General features: G+C 42.6%; 1 protein-coding gene across 2 annotated transcripts in view; it reads right to left on the reverse strand.

Annotated features, from left to right (window-relative positions):
* Window positions 1-12,913, reverse strand: part of LOC139389876 (3',5'-cyclic-AMP phosphodiesterase 4D-like) — a 286,348-nt gene that overhangs the window by 256,087 nt on the left and 17,348 nt on the right. The window contains exon 1 of one of the 2 annotated variants that reach the window (XM_071136879.1): window positions 10,186-10,499. The exons of the other annotated variant lie outside the window; for it this stretch is intronic. Coding sequence (XP_070992980.1) covers window positions 10,186-10,499 — 314 coding nt within the window. Of the gene's footprint in view, window positions 1-10,185; window positions 10,500-12,913 lie in introns of those variants that run through there. 2 annotated transcript variants of the gene reach the window in all.

Here is a 12,913-nt window from a genome sequence, read left to right on the forward strand (position 1 = left end):
CATCAATAAGGGATCATAGCTTTCACCTTGATTCACCTGGTCATTCTGTCATGTAAAGAGCAGGTGTTCCTAATATTTTGTACACAGTGCAAGTCTTCCTCTCTCCCAAATACGATTTCTAAAGATTTTTTACAATCTCATAAACAGATCTCATGCTTTGCTTTCTGTCTAGACTCTGAATATCGGATCTGGAGGCATGTTTACAGTCCCTTCCCAGCACAGCTAGGTCAATATTCTCCATGGCCCTGAGGTGCGGTGTCACTCATAACTGAAGAGAATATTAGTCCAGAGACGGATAATACATTAGCTACAGCAGATCAGACAAGAAACTGAGGTGACCTTTAATACGAAATGTCTTTCTCTACTTTACTTTGCAGCTAAAATGGATAATTAGAGCAGAAGAATCCCCAGGACTCGGTCTGAATGTGGAGCAGCCCTTTGCTCTTCACTACTGCCTAAAAACATCTACAGTCAGCTCCTGGTTTAAAGAATGGCTTAAGACTGTTGTGAATGTATGAAGCGCATGCAGGTATCAGGGACTAGTGAAAATAATGTAGGGTAGGCCTGTTAACCTTCTCACACTGCAGAAACGTGTCATTCTGAGCGGTAGCATTGTGCTGGAAAGGACAATGTGAAAAGAAAATAATCAGAGCCAGCACAGTTTGTTTTGGGACGCCGTGATCAGGGCCGGATCCAGGCATAAGCGGTTGCTTAGGGCTCCCGGCCGCTACGGGCCTCTACACAATTTACAATTGAGTAGAGTCTGACTGATATGGGATTTTTGGGAATCTGATTTTTATTATTATAGCTGGAATTAAATAAACAAATCTGTATGAATTGTTCTTCAAACAGCCCTACAAAGACACTCAAAAAGCTGATTTTTTTATTTGAGGAAAGAACGTTAATATTAAATGTAGGAACTAGAGGTCGACCGATTTATCGGAATGGCCGATGTTTCTGGACACCGATTTTGCAGAGTTTTTATTTTATTTACACCTTTATTTAATCTTTATTTAACTAGGCAAGTCAGTTAAGAACACATTCTTATTTTCAATTATGGCCTAGGAACGGTGGGTTAACTGCCTCGTTCAGGGGCAGAAGGAAAGATTTTCACCTTGTCAGCTCGGGGAACCAATCTTACAACCTTACAGTTAACTAGTCCAACGCAATAATGACCTGCCTCTCTCTCGTTGCACTCCAAAAGGAGACTGACTGCCTGTTACGCAAATGCAGTAAGCCAAGGTAAGTTGCTAGCTAGCATTAAACTTATCTTATAAAAAACAATCAATCAATCATAATCACTAGTTAACTACACATGGTTGATGGTATTACTAGATATTATCTAGTGTGTCATGTATAATCTGACTGAGCATACAAGCATACAAGTATCTAAGTATCTGACTGAGTGGTGGTAGGCAGAAGCAGGCGCGTAAACATTCATTCAAACAGCACTTTTGTGTGTTTTGCCAGCAGCTCTTCGTTGTGCGTCAAGCTTTGCGCTGTTTATGATTTCAAGCATATCAACTCCCGAGATGAGGCTGGTGTAACCGAAGTGAAATGGCTGGCTAGTTAGCGCGTGCTAATAGCGTTTCAAACGTCACTCGCTAGTTCTGAGCCTTGGAGTGGCTGTTTCCCTTGCTCTGCATGGGTAACGCTGCTTCGATGGTGGCTGTTGTCGTTGTGTTCCTGGTTCGAGTCCAGGGAGGAGCGAGGAGAGGGACGGAAGCTATACTGTTACACTGGTAATACTAAAGTGCCTATAAGAACATCCAATAGTCAAAAGTTAATGAAATACAAATGGTATAGCAAGAAATAGTCCTATAATTCCTATAATAACTACAACCTAAAACTTCTTACCTGGGAATATTGAAGACTCATGTTAAAAGGAACCACCAGCTTTCATATGTTCTCATGTTCTGAGCAAGGAACTTAAACGTTAGCTTTCTCACATGGCAAATATTGCACTTTTACTTTCTTCTCCAAAACTTTATTTTTGCATTATTTAAACCAAATTGAACATGTTTCATTATTTATTTGAGGCTAAATTGATTTTATTGATGTATTATATTAAGTTAAAATAAGTGTTCATTCAGTATTGTTGTAATCGTCCGATTAATCGGTATCTGCTTTTTTGGTCCTCCAATAATCGGTATCGGCTTTGAAAAATCATAATCGGTAGACCTCTAGTAGGAACACCACAAAGACTAGATTTATGGAAAAACTGTGTTGCTCTAGTGAAAGGCAGGACAAACGGCACTGATTCCAGCAAAAAAAAATATGCCTAGGCTCTGAAGACTAAGATGTCTCATGCTAGCCAGTTGGAAAACAACAAAACATGTTCATTGTATTGGTATGTAGCTATGTTTTCATTAATTGTAGGGGATTGTACAACTGAAATGTGTCTTCTGCATTTAACCAAACACCTCTGAATCAGAGAGGTGCAGGGAGCTGCCTTAATCAACATCCAGATCTTTGGTGCCCAGAGAACAGTGGGTTAACTGCCTTGCTTAGGGGCAGAACTACAGGTTTTTACCTTGTCAGCAAAGGGATTAGATCCAGTAATACTGTGGTTACTGGCCCAATGCTCTAACCACTAGGTTACCTGCAACCGCTGTAGCCACTGAATTGTAGTAGTGGTGACTTGAAAGGAAAAACATCACAACATGTTCTTTTGGCACAACGTTGCCACACACCCCAAGCGTTGCCTCAGTGAACGGTCCTTGCTATCAGGGATCCTTGAAGTTGAAATGTAAAATGGTTACGGTAAGGATTAAGGTTTGGGTAAGTTAAGGGTTATGGTTAGGCAAGAGGTTAGAGTTTAGCGTAGGGACGTCCCAATAATTCTAAATAGCACTAACCCTCAGTGAAGAGTGTAAAGTACCCACACGCAGCTAGTTAGCTGGCTAGCTAGCTTCTTAGGGATAGGGGGCAGTATTTTCACGTCCGAATGAAAAGCGTGCCCAAAGTAAACTGCCTGTTACTCAGGCCCAGAAGCTAGGATATGCATATAAAAACACTCTAAAGTTTCTAAAACTGTTCAAATAATGTCTGTGAGCATAACAGAACTGAATTGGCAGGCGAAACCCAGAGGACAAACCATCCAGGGAAAAAAATATTGAGGTCATAGTGATCCTAACTGACCTAAGACAGGGAATTTTTACTAGGATTAAATGTCAGGAATTGTGAAACTCAGTTTAAATGTACAGTTGAAGTCGGAAGTTTACATACACCTTAGCCAAATACATTTAAACTCAGCTTTTCACAATTCCTGACATTTAATCGTAGTAAAAATTCCCTGTCTTAGGTCAGTTAGGATCACCACTTTATTTTAAGAATGTGAAATGTCAGAATAATAGTAGAGAGAATGATTTATTTCAGCTTTTACTTCTTTCATCACATTCCCCGTGGGTCAGAAGTTTACATACAGTGAATTAGTATTTGGTAGCATTGCCTTTAAATTGTTTAACTTGGGTCAAAGGTTTCAGGTAGCTTTCCACAAGCATCCCACAATACGGACAGAGCTCGTGTAGCTGAGTCAGGTTGTAGGCCTCCTTGCTCGCACACATTTTTTCAGTTCTGCCCAAACATTTTCTATAGGATTGAGGTCAGGGCTTTGTGATGGCCACTCCAATACCTTGACTTTGTTGTGCTTAAGCCATTTTGCCACAACTTTGAAAATATGCTTGGGGTCATTGTCCATTTGGAAGACACATTTGCGACCAAGCTTTAACTTCCTGACTGATGTCATGAGATGTTACTTCAATATATCCACATAATTTTCCATCCTCATGATGCCATCTATTTTGTGAAGTGCACCAGTCCCTCCTGCAGCAAAGCACCCCCACAACATGATGCTGCCACCCCCGTGATTCCCGGTTGGTATGGTGTTCTTCGGCTTGCAAGCATCCCCCTTTTTCCTCCAAACATAACAATGGTCATTATGGCCAAACAGTTATATTTTTGTTTCATCAGACCAGAGGACATTTCTCCAAAAAGCACTACCTTTGTCCCCATGTGCAGTTTCAAACTGTGGTCTGGCTTTTTTATGGCGGTTTTGGAGCAGTGGCTTCTTCCTTGCTGAGCAGCCTTTCAGGTTATGTCGATAAAGGTCTTGTTTTACTGTGGATATAGATACCTTTGTACCTGTCTCCTCCAGCATCTTCACAAGGTTGTTGCTGTTGTCCTGGGATTGATTTGCGCCAAAGTACGTTCATCTCTAGGAGACAGAATGCATCTCCTTCCTTTTATTTTTTTATTTTTATTTCACCTTTATTTAACCAGGTAGGCTAGTTGAGAACAAGTTCTCATTTGCAACTGCGACCTGGCCAAGATAAGGCATAGCAGTGTGAACAGACAACACAGAGTTACACATGGAGTAAACAATTAACAAGTCAATAACACAGTAGAAAAAAGGGGAGTCTATATATACATTGTGTGCGAAAGGCATGAGAAGGTAGGCAAATAATTACAATTATGCAGATGTAAAGGTAGAGATATTGGTGTGCAAAAGAGCAGAAAAATAAATAAATAAAAACAGTATGGGGATGAGGTAGGTGAAAATGGGTGGGCTATTTACCAATAGACTATGTACAGCTGCAGCGATCGGTTAGCTGCTCAGATAGCAGATGTTTGAAGTTGGTGAGGGAGATAAAAGTCTTCAACTTCAGTGATTTTTGCAATTCGTTCCAATCACAGGCAGCAGAGAACTGGAACGAAAGGCGGCCAAATGAGGTGTTGGCTTTAGGGATGATCAGTGAGATACACCTGCTGGAGCGCGTGCTACGGATGGGTGTTGCCATCGTAACCAGTGAACTGAGATAAGGCGGAGCTTTACCTAGCATGGACTTGTAGATGAGCTGGAGCCAGTGGGTCTGGCGACGAATATGTAGCGAGGGCCAGCCGATTAGAGCATACAAGTCGCAGTGGTGGGTGGTATAAGGTGCTTTAGTGACAAAACGGATGGCACTGTGATAAACTGCATCCAGTTTGCTGAGTAGAGTGTTGGAAGCAATTTTGTAGATGACATCGCCGAAGTCGAGGATCGGTAGGATAGTCAGTTTTACTAGGGTAAGTTTGGCGGCGTGAGTGAAGGAGGCTTTGTTGCGGAATAGAAAGCCGACTCTTGATTTGATTTTCGATTGGAGATGTTTGATATGGGTCTGGAAGGAGAGTTTAGAGTCTAGCCAGACACCTAGGTACTTATAGATGTCCACATATTCAAGGTCGGAACCATCCAGGGTGGTGATGCTGGTCAGGCGTGCGGGTGCAGGCAGCGAACGGTTGAAAAGCATGCATTTGGTTTTACTAGCGTTTAAGAGCAGTTGGAGGCCACGGAAGGAGTGCTGTATGGCATTGAAGCTCGTTTGGAGGTTAGATAGCACAGTGTCCAAGGACGGGCCGGAAGTATATAGAATGGTGTCGTCTGCGTAGAGGTGGATCAGGGAATCGCCCGCAGCATGAGAAACATCATTGATATATACAGAGAAAAGAGTCGGCCCGAGAATTGAACCCTGTGGCACCCCCATAGAGACTGCCAGAGGACCAGACAGCATGCCCTCCGATTTGACACACTGAACTCTGTCTGCAAAGTAATTGGTGAACCAGGCAAGGCAGTCATCCGAAAAACCGAGGCTACTGAGTCTGCCAATAAGAATACGGTGATTGACAGAGTCGAAAGCCTTGGCAAGGTCTATGAAGACGGCTGCACAGTACTGTCTTTTATCGATGGCGGTTATGATATCGTTTAGCACCTTGAGCGTGGCTGAGGTACACCCGTGACCAGCTCGGAAACCAGATTGCACAGCGGAGAAGGTACGGTGGGATTCAAGATGGTCAGTGATCTGTTTGTTGACTTGGCTTTCGAAGACCTTAGATAGGCAGGGCAGGATGGATATTGGTCTGTAACAGTTTGGGTCCAGGGTGTCGCCCCCTTTGAAGAGGGGGATGACTGCGGCAGCTTTCCAATCCTTGGGGATCTCAGACGATATGAAAGAGAGGTTGAACAGGCTGGTAATAGGGGTTGCGACAATGGCGGCGGATAGTTTCAGGAATAGAGGGTCCAGATTGTCAAGCCCAGCTGATTTGTACGGGTCCAGGTTTTGCAGCTCATTCAGAACATCTGCTATCTGGATGTGGGTAAAGGAGAACCTGGAGAGGCTTGGGCGAGTAGCTGCGGGGGGGGGGGAGCTGTTGGACGAGGTTGGAGTAGCCAGGCGGAAGGCATGGCCAGCCGTTGAGAAATGCTTGTTGAAGTTTTCGATAATCATGGATTTATCGGTGGTGACCGTGTTACCTAGCCTCAGTGCAGTGGGCAGCTGGGAGGAGGTGCTCTTGTTCTCCATGGACTTCACAGTGTCCCAGAACTTTTTGGAGTTGGAGCTACAGGATGCAAACTTCTGCCTGAAGAAGTTGGCTTTAGCTTTCCTGACTGACTGTGTGTATTGGTTCCTGACTTCCCTGAACAGTTGCATATCGCGGGGACTGTTCGATGTTAGTGCAGTCCGCCACAGGATGTTTTTGTGCTGGTCGAGGGCAGTCAGGTCTGGAGTGAACCAGGGGCTATATCTGTTCTTAGTTCTGCATTTTTTGAACGGAGCATGCTTATCTAAAATGGTGAGGAAGTTACTTTTAAAGAAAGACCAGGCATCCTCATTCCTGAGCGGTATGACTGTTGCGTGGCCCCATGGTGTTAATACTTGTGTACTATTGTTTGTACAGATATACGTGGTACCGTCAAGCGTTTGAGGTCTTGGCTGATTTCTTTTGATTTTCCCATGATGTCAAGCAAAGAGGCACTGAGTTTGAAGGTGGGTCTTGAAATACATCCCCAGGTACACCTCCATTTGACTCAAAAGATGTCAATTAGCCTATCAGAAGCTTCTAAAGCCATGCCATCATTTTCTGGAATTTTCCAAGCTGTTTAAAGGCACAGTCAACTTAGTGTATGTAAACTTCTGACCCACTGGAATTGTGATACAGTGAATTATAAGTGAAATAATCTGTCTGTAAACAATTGTTGGAAAAATTACTTGTGTCATGCACAAAGTAGATATCCTAACCGACTTACCAAAACTATAGTTTGTTAACAAGAAATTTGTGGCGTGGTTGAACAATTAGTTTTAATGACTCCAACCTAAGTGTATGTAAACTTCCGACTTCAACTGTATTTGGCTAAGGTGAATGTAAACTTCAGACTTCGCCTGTATCTATGAACAATGGCTTTTATTCTGAGCTTTTTCTCTACATCTTCTAATCAGTCCTTTCCGGTGGATTAAACGCTGATACAAATACATCCATAAAAGGTAAATATCATCCGATAATACCAGTCAACCGATAAATCGGTCGAGGTCTACTGTTGAGAGTAAGAATAGTAGAATACACCGGGTGCAATTTTGAAATGTAGTTGTCCATCAGCAGTTTTTCTCATGTTACGTCAGTCACTGACAGTCACTCAATTAGCCATGTCAGCTAACAATTTTTAGATTGGTAGTTAGTTTTGCCAGCTATCTAAACTTGTAGTAATCATGGCCGAATACCGACCGGGCATTCATGGCACGTGCCCAGGGGCCCTGACCTCCAGTAGGCCCCCATTGATTTTGTTAGTCATTCTCACTCAGATACCATACACTATATTTGCAAAGGTATGTGGACACCCCTTCAAATTAGTGGATTTAGCTATTTCAGCCACACCCTTTGCTGACAGGTGTTTAAATCAAGCACACAGCCATGCAATCTTTTTGACAATAGAATGGCCCGTACTGAAGAGCTCAATGACTTTCAACGTGGCACCGTCATAGGATGCCACCTTTCCAACAAGTCAGTTCGTTAAATTTCTGCCCTGCTGAGGCTGCCACGGTCAACTGTAAGTGCTGTTATTGTGAAGTGAAAACGTCTAGGAACAACAACAGCTCAGCTACAAAGTGGTAGGCCACATAAGCTCCCAGAACGGGATTGCCGAGTGCTGAAGCGCGTAGCGAGTAAAAATTGTCTGTCCTCAGATGCAACACTCCCTACCGAGTTCCAAACTGCCTCTGGAAGCAACATCAGCACAATAACTGTTTGTCGGGAGCTTCATGAAATGGGTTTCTATGGCTGAGCAGCTGCACACAAGCCTAAGATCACCATTGACGATGCCAACTGTCAGCTGGAGTGCTTTTAAGCTCGCCGCCATTGGACTCTGGAGCAGTGGAAATGCGTTCTCTGGAGTGATGAATCACGCTTCACCATCTAGCAGTCTGATGGACGAATCTGGGTTTGGCAGAGGCCAGGAAAACGCTACCTGCCCCAATGCATAGTGCCAACTATAATGTTGGGTGGAGGAGGAATAATGGTTTGGGGCTGTTTTTTATGATTCTGGCTAGGCCCCTTAATTCCAGTGAAGGGAAATCTTAATGCTACAGCATACAATGACATTCTAGGCAATTCTGTGCTTCCAACTTTGTGGCAACAGTTTGAGGAAGGCCCTTTCCTGTTTCAGCATGACAATGCCCCTGTGCACAAAGAGAGGCCCATACAGAAATGGTTTGGTGAGATTGTCGTGGAGGAACTTGACTGGCCTGCACAGAGCCCTGACCTCAACCCCATAGAACGCCTTTGGGGTGAATTGGAACTCTGACTGCGAACCAGGATTAATCTCCCAACATCAATGCCCGACCTCACTAATGCTCTTGCGGCTGAATGAAAGCATGTCCCCGCAGCAATGTTCCAACATCTAGTGGAAAGCCTTCCCAGAAGACTGGAGGCTGTTATAGCAGTAGAGTTTGTACCAACACCATATTAATGCCCGTGATTTTGGAATGAGATGTTCGACGGTATCCACATACTTTTGGCCATGTAGTGTATTAACAGGGCACAAGGCATTAAAACATTTGCTGGAAATTAGCTTTAAAAATGCTAAAAGTGTCTCTCCACACCATGGCAAAATGGATGGAATTACAGGGAATTAGCTGTAAAACTACAACAACAATATCTCAGCCCCATGGCAAAATGCGTAGAACTGCATTTAATGTTTTATAAAATTAGAACATTTTCTCCCGCCCATAGGCAGAATGTGTAGAATTGCAGGAAGTGAACTTAAAAACAAAATATTTTCTCTGCACGGTCAAGAGGAAGCTTCTAAAATGTATTGCTGCAAAGTGTGGGGCCCCCCAACCAAATCCCGCTTAGGGCCCCCAAAAGGCTAGAGCCAGCCCTGGGCATGATAGTGTGAATATGATACATTTGTATTGGGACTGGGGTACTGCTCTGCACTGAGTCTGTTCCCTTACAGTATATGGTAAGATGCTTCCATTTGTCTTATTACAGCTGATATAAATAGCGTTTTACTAGTAGGGGGTGTGTTGAGTAAACGAGGAAGTCTGAGTGCCACTTATGCTTGCTCGTGTGCTCACAAATTGAAGCTAATGTGAGACATGCATGTCCAGCCACAGAAGCACTTGGGTTGTCCTCTGCTGTGTATTGGTTTATTTTAATACTTTGGATGTGTAAAGTATGACATGCTGTCTGACAGTGAGAAGGTGCGATAAGGAATATTATTATATACATAGCCTAAATATGATTTACCATATTCTATAGAAAGCACTCACAGTTATTGTATTTAAACATGAGCCAGCATAAGTAGGGTACAATCTCTGTTATTCTCCGACTATCATAATTGTGACCCTTTATTTTCCTGTGGGGTATTTGACTTCTGTGTCCTCCCTGTGCATACTTTGGTCCACGTTTCCCGAAGGTTATTAATGTGTCGGCTTACTTTACTCCCAGTCTCAGCACAGGGCTGTCTTTTTTTCAAACTACAGTCATCAATCAAGACATCAATATCATCAACAACAGACACGGGTATTGGGACCAAACGTATAGTCTATAAAGGAATGAACAAACCATCTCCTCGCATTCTTTTTTATTCATTACCCACACATACATCATTTACAAATCCGTCTTTGTCACCTCTCGCCGGTCAGATTAATAACGGTTAGACAACCAATATAGGATATGTTTCACTGCTACCTAAAAAGATTTACGGGATCGAAACTAAAGCGTGTCCAAAGTTCCGACATATATTTTATATAGAGGAGTATGCGAATACTCTTTTTCACCTTTGGAAGCTTACTTACTTTTTCGCTTCCCGTCATTCACACACGCCCTTCAAATTCTCATTTGGACTGAGAGGAAAATATGTGTCCTTACCGTCGAAGTCCTTGGAACGAGGATGGCCATGACATCCGCGATTTCTTCAAACAGGGTCGGTGCCCGGTGTCCACTGCATAAGTCCGGTCCATGGTCTTAGGGCTGAGGTATTTCTCGGTGTCCGAAAATCCTCTTTGTCTCACCCGGTTGTTCTTCCGTACCTCGAGCGCGTGGTGGAGCGGAGAGAGCACTGCTTGGTTCTGTTGCCTCCACAAATGTTTAGGCGCTTTCGCGTTTTCACCAGTGCATCCACTGCTGCTGCTGTCGAAGCTACCTGCGACGAGGGATGTCACTTTACCGCCGCCAGTATCCATCGCAGCTTGCCAAGGTTTTTAATAGACTTGCAGTCCGGATAAAAACATGCAGAGTGAAGCCTCTGGACTTTTTCGGCGCCGTGTCTCAGGGCTGTTGTTGCCAAGGTGTCTTCTAAAACTTAGTTCTGCTGGAGACCTACATTAATTCAAGTTTGTTTGAACAAAGCTTTTTTATTAGTTTGAAACGTTACTTGAAGATCCAGGCACTTCTCTGGATTACTTATAAGAGGACAGAGAGGCAAGCAGTTCAATAATGTTCATTGCCTCGTATTTCTAACAATACTTATACAGCACTCCTGACAGTGACATCCAATGAATCTATCCAACAATACATCCATTGTGGTGACTAATTTGCGCAAAGAATGTCATTATTAATATGTGCCACCACACAGAAACGAGTTCCCAAATTGCTAAAAACACTATTGCCATCTATACTGTGCTAAGAAAAAATGAATATTTTTGTATTAACATTTCATGTCGTTAATGCAATATCAGCAACGTCCCGTCCAATGTCACTCTCTCCCTGTCGCTTCGATAAGAACCTGTCTGAAGTTGAATTCCAAATGCACCACCCTCTCTGCATGCTCGCCCATTTCAGCAAAGTGCTGGTGTGACGATTCCTTATCTGTGTTCCCCGCAGTACTGTACGTGGTATGTGGATAGACTAACTTGAGCCCAAAGTAAAATCCATTACTGCCATTATATGTTTCAGAAATAAGATGTTTAAAAGTATTATTTTTTTGATTAGATTTGTAGATGTTATTGGGATCCCCAATAGCCGGTGCCAATGCCGACAGCTAGTCTTCCTGGGGTCAGACACGAAAAATACATTACAGACAAAAATACTTTAGAATTTCCATACATTTAAAAAACATGAACATATAACGTTAAATTACAAGTACGTCAGATGGTGGAGAAACGTTGTGTTGTGAGGTGTTGTTTTTTAAAGCTTATTGTAACGACCCTGTGTTTATGAACAGGCAGTTAACCCACTGTTCCTAGGCCGTCGTTGAAAATAAGAATTTGTTCTTAACTGACTTGCCTAGTTAAATAAAGGTCAAATAAAAAAATTACACATTTAAAAAAATTATAAGCACGGAAATCCACCCTGCCGCACGAGCATGCTTTTGCGGAACAGTCGATAGCGCCGCTAGAAGGCCAAGGGATCGAGACCTGCTCCCTGCTGTTTCATTACAATATTTTGCTGTTTGCTTGAGTAATTTGACATGGAAGGCAGTTCCATGAGATCATGGCAATATATGTGTGTAGCCGTGAATTCATTCTGGATTTGAGTCTGTGAACTTGAAGAGACCCCTGGTGGCATGTCTGGTGGGGTAAGTATGTCTGTCAGAGATGTAAGCAGTGGTGGAAAAAGTACTCAATTGTCATACTTGAGTAAAAGTAAAGATACCTTGATATAAAATGACTCAAATAAAATTGAAAGTCACCCAGTAAAATAATACTTGAGTAAAAGTCAAAGTATTTGGTTTTAAATATAGTTAAGTTAATAGTTAATAATGGTAAATTGAATTGCTAAAATGTACTTAAGTATCAAATGTAAAAGTATAAATTATTTAAAATTCCCTATCTTAAGCAAACCATACGGCACAATTTTATTTTTTTATTGACGGACAGCCAGGGGCACACTCCAACAGTCAGACATCATCTACTGTACAAAGTAAGCATGTGTGTTTAGTGAGTCTGCCAGATCAGAGGCAGTAGGGATGACCAGGGATGTTTTCTTGATAAGTGTGTGAATTGGACCATTTTCCTGTCAAAATGTGACGAGTACTTTTGGGCGTCTGGGATAATGTATGGTGTAAAAAGTACTTTATTTTCTTTAGGGATGTACAGTCATGGCCAAAAGTTTTGATAATAACACAAATATGAATTTCCACAAAGTTTTCTGCTTCAGTGTCTTTAGATATTTTTGGCAGATGTTACTATGGAATACTGAAGTATAATTACAAGCATTTCATAAGTGTCAAAGGCTTTTATTGACAATTACGTGAAGTTGATGCAAAGAGTCAATATTTGCAGTGTTGACCCTTCTTTTTCAAGACCTCTGCAATCCCCCCTGGCATGCTGTCAATTAACTTCTGGGCCACATCCTGACTGATGGCAGCCCATTCTTGCATAATCAATGTTTGGAGTTTGTCAGAATTTGTGGGTTTTTGTTTTTTTGTGGTCAATCCGCCTCTTGAGGATTGACCACAAGTTCTCAATGGGATTAAGGTCTGGGGAGTTTCCTGGTCATGGACCCAAAATATCGATGTTTTGTTCCCCGAGCCACGTAGTTATCACTTTTACCTGATGGCAAGATGCTCCATCATGCTGGAAAAGGCATTGTTGGTCACCAAACTGTTCCTGGATGGTTGGGAGAAGTTGCTCTCGGAGGATGTGCTGGTACCATT

Source organism: Oncorhynchus clarkii, chromosome 30, assembly GCF_045791955.1.
Source record: "Oncorhynchus clarkii lewisi isolate Uvic-CL-2024 chromosome 30, UVic_Ocla_1.0, whole genome shotgun sequence".
Taxonomy (NCBI): Eukaryota; Metazoa; Chordata; class Actinopteri; order Salmoniformes; family Salmonidae; genus Oncorhynchus; species Oncorhynchus clarkii.